The sequence below is a fragment of the Elephantulus edwardii genome, unplaced genomic scaffold (assembly GCF_000299155.1).
Source record: "Elephantulus edwardii isolate Elephantulus edwardi_28Jun2011 unplaced genomic scaffold, EleEdw1.0 scaffold00425, whole genome shotgun sequence".
NCBI classification, from domain to species: Eukaryota; Metazoa; Chordata; class Mammalia; order Macroscelidea; family Macroscelididae; genus Elephantulus; species Elephantulus edwardii.
Window position 1 is genome coordinate 1,077,249 of NW_006400175.1, and position 11,635 is coordinate 1,088,883.

The 11,635-nt window shown below is 40.4% G+C and overlaps 1 protein-coding gene and 1 pseudogene across 1 annotated transcript in view; both read left to right on the forward strand.

The window, feature by feature from the left end:
- ANTXR1 (anthrax toxin receptor 1) overlaps window positions 1–11,635 on the forward strand; it is a gene marked incomplete at its 3' end in the record, with an annotated part of 308,898 nt that overhangs the window by 128,764 nt on the left and 168,499 nt on the right. Inside the window, exon 9 of the mRNA XM_006902541.1 lies at window positions 3,962–4,022. Coding sequence (XP_006902603.1) covers window positions 3,962–4,022 — 61 coding nt within the window. The remainder of the gene's footprint in view (window positions 1–3,961; window positions 4,023–11,635) is intronic.
- Window positions 9,726–10,569, forward strand: LOC102860502 (annotated as a pseudogene).

The following is an 11,635-nucleotide window of genomic DNA, read 5'->3' on the forward strand; positions in this document are numbered from 1 at the left end:
GAAAAATCAGGAATTTACATGGGTGAAAATTTCATTTAGGTGTTGTAGAGTTTGAGATATAGGAACAACTAGCTCAGGGGTTTGTTATTATTGTTTTTAAATTTCTGAATTGTTTTAAAGCCTTTGGATAATAAAGTGATTTATTAAAGGATGTCAAATACTTGAAGAATCTTACTTTAAAAAATAGCATTGCACTCTTATTAATAAGTTTCTCCACCTGAGTTAATTATTTTTCTTCAAATATGGCCTGTTGGGAGACTTTTAATTCAATTTCTTCAAATGTAGCCTATTGGGAGACTTGTGTCTGTGGAACACATCAGAAAGAAGTGGCTTCCTCAATCTTGACAACCACATGGCCCCTCAGGGTTGCCCTGCAAGGAAGAGCCTTGGCTAGCCTGCTGGGGGAGTGACAGCCTTTAGAGCTCTGGTTGGGCTGCCTGGAATCACAATCATTGTGCACTTGGCTGCTGACAAGCCCCATTTTAGGACATCGTTGTGCACAAACGTAGGAAGACTAAAGAGAAAAGAAATCAACCAGTTTTACCACAGGGAAAAGAATGAAGGAGAAACCAGCAGGGACACACAAGTACTGAGAATATACCTTAGGTTGGAGCTCTGGATTGATACATGGCTCCCACACTTAGGTATAGGGAGAGAGTAGCAGATCTGCACAGAATGTGAGGTCAGGTGCTACATCCAATTGAGCTTCAAGACAAGGGAATGAGGCTGAACCTGCAGAAGTTTAAGATGAGTGCCTGTGTAAGCCAGAGTAAGAGGAAATAAAGCAAAAATTGACATACATATACTGGGAATTTGATTATTCTGGTGAAATCAGGAAGAAGCTTAAAACCAATAAGGGAATAACATTATTAGAATACCATTAAATTGTACAGAGCAGGAAGGAATGTCAGAAAAAGTAGCTGGTAAATTGGATTTTTTTACAGTTGTCAAAAAGAAATTCTGCTTTTTATAACTTTCTGACATACAGAACTATCTACAATTTGGTTATAATGGACATGATTTCAGTGATTAAATGTTGGTACTTTGCCATCTGTATATCAAATAAACATTTTCTTAAACATGTATTTTGTCTATTTTGTTTCACAATGCTTCTCTTTGAGGACACCTAGATTTTTCTCTGGAATGGGTAAATATCATCTTTTAAAAACTGCCTTTCTTTTGTTTCACAGATAGAGTGTCTCATACATTAGCCTATGTGCTTCTCATTTGCTATTAGAAAGCTTCGAACTAAATTCACAAGCTATTCCTAACAAGGCAGTAAACTCCTTGAAACATACATTGTGACCTCTTCTCACTCCTCACTTTGTCTTCCCCTTATTTTCTCTAAACTAATTTTCTCCTGACTGTGATAATCTATTGTATCTTCTTATTGTTCTCATGTATCATTTAAGCTGGAACAAAAAAGTATACATGAATTAAGTATCAATTGCTATATATATGGGCATTTCCCAATGTTAAAAGAAGCTTTCTTCTTTTGTTGACTTTATATTTTAGAATACCAACTACTAATTGTCCTAAAAAATATGTCATGAAGTAGAGGAGTGATTTTCTTCAACACTCTGAATCCTCACAAATTCCAAATTAAGTTAGGCCCAAATAAAGATATGAACCCATCAGTAGCTCTGTGGGGAAAAGCTGAAACAATCTCCTATGTGATTTACAGCCATTGGGAACCCAGTGGAGCATCAGCTAAGAGATGGTTCCTATTTGAGGGCAATGAGTGAAACAAAGACAGTGGTTCCATTTGGTAAATGAAGTTCATGCACTGTATTTATTTTTTTAATTAAATTTTATTAATTTTAATAAACATTTACAGAGATTTTGGATTTCCATTCATTCATTGTTGCACTATTTTCTCTATGCCCCCTAGTTCGTTCCTCTTTTTTTCCCCCCTTGAAAGTCTGTTTTAATTGTCCCATTGCCACAAAAAAAAAGCTTGATTGGAATTTCAGAACCAACATAGACAGTCCTTAGGTTACAAATGAGATCCATTTCTAAGTGTGTCTTTAACTTAAATAGATAGATTGGATTAAGTGCACACAGTTGTTATTTAACCTTTCTTTCTCTTACTTCCATCAAAACCCAGTGGAGGGCTCACTGTGGTCTGTGGATTAGCAGCACAATTCTGTGGGACTATGCCATCAAAATGACAACAAGAAAAGGCTGGAAACCTTTTCAGTGATATAAAAACTATACATGTAGCAAGTGAAGATAATGACATTGTTAATAATTAAGGATTGCTTTTTTATCATTATCATTAAACCAAAGCTACTGACCATCAATCCAATTCTCACTCATAACCCTGTAGGAAAGCAGAGAACTACTTCTAGGCTTTCAAAATTTTAAGTATTTAGAGATACAGACTGTTACATTTTTCTAACACTGAATGCCTGGTTGGTTCAAACACCTGGTCTTTAGATCAGTAGCTTAATGCTTTAACCATGATGCCATCAGGCTTCTTATTAATTTGCCTTTGTGGACAAATGTACATATTATATTTTCTTTTTTTATTTATTATAATGAAAGTTTACAGAGACTTTGGATTTCCATTCATTCATTGTTGCACTTTTCTCCCTGCCCACCGCTCCCCCCAATTAGCTCATCTCTTTGAAAAGTAAAAGAAAAATTATTTCATAGTTATACAATCCTTCCCCCCAAGTACACTCCACTATGTAGCCTTCATTCTGGACTCCTGTCATGACAATAATACCTAATCATATACCCCTTTTAAACAGCTCTCTCCCTCATATGTTAAGGAAAGTTGAAGTTGTCTGTAAGTTATAAATCAGATGTTTGTAACCTGGTGACTCTCTGTAACCCACAAGAGGCAAGATTTGTAAATGGTGGAGAAAAGCATAAATTCTACCAGTCAGATACCCTGCTCTGCCCAGGAGAAGGCTTTTCCATTGACTCTCCGGGCAGTCATGAGGGGTCCTCCACTTAACTCTCATTTGGAAAGTCAAATACATTGCACATTTAAGGAAGACTCAAGGAATCCTGTTGGTGAATGAGACACAAAGAGCAGCCTTCAAAGCTCTTTCCCACAACTGTGTCCAGACTTTTAATGAAAAGAGAATCCTGAGTAGTGTCAAATGCAGCACTTCTGGTGCTCTGGTGGCTTAGTTGTGAAGAATTGTATTGCCAACACACAGGCCTGCAGTTCGAATTCACCAGCTGCTCCGTGGGATAAGGATCTCCTGTGTTATTAACTGCCTGTGAAAACCCATTGGAGGGTCAGCAATGGGTTGGTTCTAACTCAATGATACACAGTCAGAACAACTTCTGGCTAGTTGACTTGTTCTATTCTATCTCCAGTTTTACGTAACATCTCTTTTATTTCTATTTTCAGACTCCTTTTGTTCCAGCTTAGAGGTCTGTGTGCTTCTGCATCCTCACCTTTGCTCATACCATCTTCTGCCTAGATCCTGACCCTACCTAATTCTCTTCTCCCCACTAACTGAATCCCACCCTTACTTTGCATCTAGACCATAAGGATCCCCTAGTGCACCAGCTCTCTACACTTTAAATTCAGTACTCTCTGCTCTCTACTGTTACTGTCAATTGCTCTGGTACCTACCATGTTCTAATGTTATTATTAATCTTGTCAAGTGAAAGCTCTATTTCTCCAAGTATGTTCCTCTTAAAAACTAAGATAGACTCATTGAGTATCTGTTGAATAATTTTTAAGACTTTTGGTACACCCATTTGTATCTCAAATAATACTGACTCATTAAATGTTTGGCACTGATGATAATGATAGATGCTAAGTTATCCTGCACACATACACACACAGGATAGAGAGAGAGACATGTACCACCACCCAACCTAGAACCCTCAAATCTTTGTAGCTAAAAACAAAACCTAAAAGCTTTGTTTAAACAAAGTAAATGATGTGTTATTTATTTTGTATTATTTTTTTCATTATTCTCTCCCATTGTAGATTTTGAAGAAGTCTTGCATTGAAATTCTAGCAGCTGAACCGTCTACCATATGTGCAGGAGGTAAGTAGAAATTAAATCATACAGCACAGGAGAGGAAGACCCTCAACGTGATGGATTGATTCAGTGACGGGCAATGGGGGTAGGTGTATCTGAGACAATGAGATTGACACAGGATAGAGCAGGGTTTAGGGCTGTTTTACACAGGGTCGCTATGAGTCGCAGGTGATTCGATGGCATGTAACAACAATAACAACTGTTAATAAGATACCGAATTTTAATCATCTTTTCACTTAATTTGCAGGACAAGAACGATGATATATAAAGAGAAGTTGTTATAGTTATGTACTGTTGAGTCAGAACTGACTCGTACCCGACCTTCCAGCAGGTTTACAGAGACAAGTATTATCACATGGGAGGAGGTTGCCCCTTTTCTCCTATAGAGAAGCACCTTTATCTTTGGGATGCTAGAGCAGCTCCTTTCCTCTAGGCCACCAGAGCTCCTTAAGAAGAGGTAGAAATTGCAAAATATATTTACTTCTGGGGGAAATAAAAAGAAAAACATGTCAGTTTTTGAGTTTTAAAAAGTCTGTCCAAATGCTCTCCTTTTATGACCAAATTACAAGGTCAAAGTTCAGTTCTGTTTATCACAGACTATCTATGGGCTGTACTTAATGTGACAGCACTTAACAACAACAAATTATAAAAGAATTGCAGAGATACATGGAAGTTTAGACCAAGGAGCATAAAAAAGCCCAGGAATATCTATGGACATCTGAAGGTTTCCTATACTTGGCTTCAGGTGATCTCTAGGAAGCTATGAGGGAGGACTTCAGGAAGACAAACTTCTTACTTAATACACACAACACTTAAAGCTGAAATCTTCCAGCACTTAAGTGGATATTTTGAACTCTCTGCCCTTGGAATTATGTGAGCAGGAAATAACTAGCCATCTACAACCATATGTTTTCCAGAGAAATCATTCTTTGGTTCTCTTTTACAACTGTACGTTTCTAAAGACTTAATTCCATTTCAGCTACAGAAATAAGGAATGATTATTTTGGCTGAAAAAAACAAGTACATCTGGAAATATTTTACATTTTTGTAGATGGCCTTAGTAGGGTACATAAGGGGTTAGAACATCTTTTCTATTCTGATCAAGGAATTTCAGTCATTAATAGAAGGAAATATCTGGGGTGAGGGAGTGTTCCAAGAAGTTCTTCACTTAAGACAGAGGTTAAAACCTGGCAATCTACATGTTCTGCACATGTTCTTTTTTATTTATACAGCATTTTTTTTAGCCTGAACTTATTGCTAACATTTAAAAATCTTATTTCACCTAAAAATTCAAATCTTAACTTGTCATGAAAATCAGATATTACAATCCTGGTTCATTATAAGATAATTTATTTTAAGATAATAATTATGGGGCTGAATAATTGTCTTTTGGAAAAATGCATTCTTTCCTGTTGTAGTCCTTAGTATTCCCTTTCATTGCACCAATATCTAACGCCTAGCCAAGGTTGCATTTAGTGTGGCACAGTGTCATTGGATTCAAAGTCCTTGCTGCAAAATGTTTAGGAGTTTACCCACTTTATCTGTAGATGAAGAGTGCATGTAGAGAGCCTTCTAGGTTTCCCTTATACTATCACTCACTTATTCGTTACTGCCAAGAATCAACTCATGGTTGATCTTCCAGAGAGTTTTTGGAAGTTATAAGTCACATAAGAGGAGAGTGCCATCTTTCTCACTTAGGGCTGCTGGTGAATATGAAATGCCAGAAAAGTGTTACCTTTGGGTAAGTAGTACAACTATCCACAGACTGTACCAGTAAAGCTCCCCTATGCTATAAACCCTTTAAAAAGTTCTTGATTGGGTGAGCTCTGGTGGCGTAGTGTCAAAAAGCTGCACTGCAATCCCAGAGGTGAATGGTTCAAATCAACCATATGCTCTGCTGGAGAAGGAGGAACAATCTCCTCCTCTACCAGTCAGATTTGATTTGACGACACACACATACACACACACACACACACACACACACACACACACACACGTTCTTGATAAAATATGATTGCAGATTAGCTTCTCTGTAATTGAATTGACCCATTGTTATATTGTCTTTGCCTGCTAGACTCTATATATAGCACCTAACAACAGCAACAGTTTAGCTTCTGTCTAGGAAATGTTCTGAAGTGCTTGAACACCTCTTTTTTTAACTGGCCTTACTTGACTCTGAATGTGAATAACTCACTATGAACTGTGTAAGCACTCTAGGAAGGAAGTCATTATAATTAAGTGTGGACTTGCTACCTGCTCTATATTTTAAGTTTTGTGATCCAGAAACGTCATTTCAGAAGCAGTTTCATTATTCCTTTTGTGTTGAGTTTCCCACGTGATAAACCTGGGGCAGTTAGCAGAATAAAGAGTAATTTTAGGCTTCTTATTTGCCATTTAAAAATTAGGTGCTTAAAATAAGAATGGCCAAGCACTGCCAAACAGTTGTTCCATTTTTAAATTGTTGGTGTTTTGTTTGTTTTCACAGCAGATCTTTCCTATTTTCTTTACCACAAGTACCCTCTCATCAACCATCCTCGCCCATCTGCTGTCACCCTCCATCCCCCTTGAATCCTCATACTCGTTCTAAAACAATATTTAATATAATATTTATATAATATTTGTCCTTCTGGGACTGAGTTAATTCACTTAGCATAATGCTCTCCAGTCCCTCCTAAATTTGGTTAGTTGTCCTTCAGAGCTTCCATTGTTGTCTATTAGTCACTTGTTTGAAATACATTATTTCATTTTCTGACTGATTTTTTTTATTATCAATTTTAATAGACGTTTACAGAGACTTTGGAATTTCATTCATTCCTTGTTGCATTTTTCTCCATGCCCAACCCTTCCCCCCCGCCCCAGTTCGCTTTTTTCTTTGAAACGTAAAAGAAAAATTCTATTATTGTTATACATCTGCAGCCTGCTCCACTATGCAGCCTTCATTCTGGACTCTTGTTATGAAAACAATACCTAATCATATATTTCTTTAAACAGTTCTTTCCCTCAACAGTTTCAATGCATTATTTATCCCTCTTTCTAAGTCTCCCCCTGACACCAATGTCATTCCCGTTTTACAACAGTGCAATATTTGTCCTTTTGTGACTGAGCTATTTCATTCAGCATAATGTCCTCCTGGGTCGTCCATTTTGTATAATATTACATGAGTTATTCCTTTTTCAGTGCAGCATAGTATTCTATGGTGTGAATATACCAGAGATTCTCTATCCATTCGTTTGTTGATGGGCACTTAGGTTGTTTCTAACTCTTTGCCATTGTGAACAAAGCTGCAATAAACATTTCTTTAGGGTATATTCCCAGTAGTAGAATTGCTGAGTCGAATGGTATTTTTATTTCCAACTATTTGAGAAGGTGTCATACAGCCTTCCACAGTGGTTGCACGATTTTATCCTTCCACCAGCAGTTTCTCTACAACCTCGCCAGCATTTGTTGTTTGCTGTTCTGTTAAATTTTGCTATTCTGACTGGGGTGAGATGATATCTCATAGTTGTTTTGATTTGCATCTCTCTTTTTAAAAAAAATAAATACCTTTTTTTTTTAAAATTTATTAGTTTTAATGAACATTTACAAAGATTTTGGGTTTTCATTCATTCATTGTTGCACTGTTTTCTCTACCCTCCTCCCCAGTTCGTTCTTCTCCTCCCCCCCAAATGTCTGTTTTAATTGTCCAATTGCCACAGTGCTTGTCAAAGCCAGTTCTGATTAATCTCCTTTGTCAGTGTGTCCTTTGCCATTCCCTATCTATCACTCCTCCCTGAGAGAGACTTCACCCTGATTCATAAGGAAAAGGGGATGGCTGCATCTGCCTTAAAGCTAGAGATTTTGAACATATCTTCATGTGTTTGTTGGCTATCTGAATGTCTTTTTGGTGAAGTGTCTGTTCATATCTTATGCCCATTTTTCAAATGGGTTATTTACCTTTATCTTGTGGTGTTTTTTGAGTATTTTACAAATTCTAGATATAAGTCCCTTGTCTGACATGTCATTACCCAATATTTTTTCCTTCTCTATGGCTTCCCTTTTTACCCTGTTGGAGAAGTTTTTAGATGTGCATAGGGATTTGATTCTTAAAAGGTCCCATTCATCTATATTTTTTTTAAAAAATTATTTTATTAATCTTAATGAATATTTATAGAGATTTTGGATTTTTATTCATTCATTGTTGCACTTTTTTCTTTACCCCCCTTTTCCCAGTTCACTCCTCTCTTTGAAAAGCAAAAGATATACTTCTTCATTGGTATATAATCCCCTCTCCTCTCCCCCCGCCCAATGCACTTCGCTATACAACCTTAATTCTGGATTCCTGTGATAATCATAATATGCCATCATATATCACTTTGAAACTGTTCTCTCCCTCATCTGTTTCATTCATCTATTTTATCCTCTCCTGGTGTAGATTTTTCAGGATACTTGGAAGACTGTTTTATATTGTGGATTAGGACTTCTAGAGTTCTTCCAAACTTTTCTTTAATGAAGTTTATAATCCTTAGTTTTAGTCATAGGTCCATGATCCATTTTGAGTTGTGGGTTTTTGTTGTTGTTGTTCTGTATGGAATGAGGTGTGGATCGTGCTTGAGGTTTTGGTTTTTTTGTTTTGTTTTTTTTCAGGATTTTCTTTCTTTCTTTCTTAAGTTTTTATTTTCAGTACATTAAATTTACTCATAAAAACATTCTAAAAATGTACAATTTTTCCTTTTTAACAAAGTATAATAAAACATAAAAACCCCAAAAACAATACTTGACATTTACAATTCAAAATCAAACTAGCAGATATTAAATATTTACAAAACTATATCTTTTAAAAATATTTATAAAGTTACATGCAATCTTGTAGAACTGACAAAGAATGGCTCAAAAAATGGGAGGATATTCCTGCATTCCTAAAAAGAGGGCAGGCCGAGAAGCTGTGGGACGCAAGGTCCCCACACAGGCCCAGAGCCGGTGTCCCTTGTGCATGCAAGAACCGAGATGTGGCTTTAGAAAACGTGACGGAGGCTTTACTAGGACACACGGAGAGGGCCGATGGCCTGACCCTGGACAGTGCAGCAGTGGTGACCTCTGGCCCCAGCCCACAAGGTACCACCTGGAATATTGCGACAATGTTGGTGGGAGGCGCTCACTCGCTCGGGCCCCAGCTGGCTACCGTTGCTGCCTGACTCGGTCTCTGGAAGCTGCTGTCCAATAGGGCCAGATGGACAGGCCAGCAGCTGGCCATCTCCCTAGCTACCCTTGACTAGCCATCATCAGATGCTGCCCACATGAGAAGGGGGGGGGGGCGCAGTGCAGTAATGTTCCCAACTAAAACAAGCCTGGAAGCAGGAGCGGCATCCACTGCCGAAATGGCTTGCCTCCGGAAACTCTATGTACGAACAGTGCTCAGCCCTTTCGTTCATAGGGTCGCTATGAGTTGTCTACGACTGGACAGCACCAAACAACAACAACAACAATTTCAATGAAAATAATTTGCTTGAGTTTTCTATAGATAGTTTTCCAACTTTGCCAGCACCTTTTGTTAAAAAGGCTGTCATTTCGGGGGCAGGGCTCAGACCGGGAGGGTGGGCCACCAGCAACACAGCCTTCTGCTGCAGGCAGCAGAGACGCAGGTAGCGCTTGATGCCAGGGACGAACTCCTCGAAGAACCAGCCCTGCAAGAGCGGGTGGCTGAGCCAGGCGTCCGGGCTGTAGCGCAGGAAAATGGCCACGAACTTCCTCATGCACGAGAAGGTCTGGTTCGATAAGTTCAAGTACAACGATGCTGAACTCAAGTTCTACGAGCAGATGAATGAATGGGCCGATGGCCAGCTCGTCCAGCCAGGAGAACGGTGCCAGCGTGATCCTCTGGGACATCGTGCGAGCTCGGGAAAACATCCACAAATCCCTGGCGGGGAGCACTGGGGCATCCAGTGGACCTGGAGGGGACCACAGCGAGCTTGTTGTGCGCATCGCCAGCCTGGAGGTGGAGAACCAGAGCCTGCGCAGTGTGGTGCAGGACCTGCAGCAAGCCTTTTCCAAGTTGGAGGCCCGGCTGAGCATGCTGGTAAAGAACTCACCCACCCACAGTGCCACGGCCCCGCAGACCCAGCACGTGTCTCCCATGCACCAAGTGGATCCCCCAGCCAAGAAAGTGGCCACACCAGCAGAGGATGATGAAGATAATGACAGCGACCTGTTTGGCAGTGATGAGGAGGAGGAGGACAAGGAGGCAGCCCGCTTGTGGGAGGAATGGCTAAGGCAGTACGCCAAGAAAAAGGCGAAGAAGCCCGTGCTTGTGGCCAAGTCATCCATCCTGCTGGACGTCAAACCCTGGGACGATGAGACAGACATGGCCCAACTGGAGGCCTGCGTGGGCTCCATCCAACTGGATGGGCTGACCTGGGGGGGCTCCAAGCTGGTGCCAGTGGGCTACGGCATCCGTAAGCTGCAGATCCAGTGTGTGGTGGAGGACGACAAGGTTGGCACCGACCTGCTCAGGAAGGAGATCACCAAGTTTAAGGAGCACGTACAGAGTGTCGACATTGCTGCTTTCAACAAGATCTGAGCTGATAAGCATGTGCGTGAATTTGGGCCTGCTGCCCAATAAAGACTGTGTCCGCATGCTGAAAATAAATGAATGAATGGATGAATGAATGGCTGTCATTTCCCCACTTAACTGATTTCATCTCTTTGCCAAATATCAACTGACCATAGGTAGGTGGGCTGATTTCTGGGTTCTCAATTGTATTCCATTGATATACATGTCTTTCATTGTACCAGTACCACACGATCTTGACCACTACGACAGTGTAGTAGGACTTGAAATCAGGGAGTGAGATGCCTCCTACCTTGCTTCTCTTTTTAAAGAGTGCTTTGCTTACTCGGGGCCTGTTTCCATCCAAAATGAAGCTGGAGATTGCCTTTTCCATCTCGTTGAAGAATGGAATTGGTATTTATGTTGATTGGGATTGCGGTGCACATGTAAATTGCCTTTGGTAAATTTCACAATATTTAATCTTCCTATCCATAATGAAGAGGCATCTTTCAAAGGTACCCAGGAAAAACCGGCGGGAAGAGGCCCTTGGAGACAAGAGGCCCATGGGGAAAGCGAGAACATGCTCCTGGGCGGAAGGGAAGCTTGGAAGTGGCGCACAAGAGGAAGTCACCTCAGACAATAATGAAGAGGCATCTCTCAAAGGTGCCCAGGAAAAACTGGCGGGAAGAGGCCCTTGAGGACAAGAGGCCATTGGGGACAGCGAGAACGTGCTCCTGGGCGGAAAGGAAGCTTGGAAGTGGCACACAGGAGGAAGTCACCTCAGACAATAACGAAGAGGCATCTTTCAAAGGTACCCAGGAAAAACCAGCGGGAAAACGGGTTCCTGGGCAGAAGGGGAGCCTGGAAGCTGCACACCTCGGGCCAGAAAGGAAAACATAATCTACACAGGAGTTCTACAGGACACGTCACCTTCCCTTGGAGACAGTCCAACTAAACTTAAGAGACCCTGGTCAAAAGGAAAAAATGTCAGCAGTCGACGTGATTGGAATCACAGAAGCCAAGAAAGCTTAAGATACAAGCTGTCAGATCATGGGTTGGACAATGGAAGATATTTTCTGAAGGGACTTGGCAGATG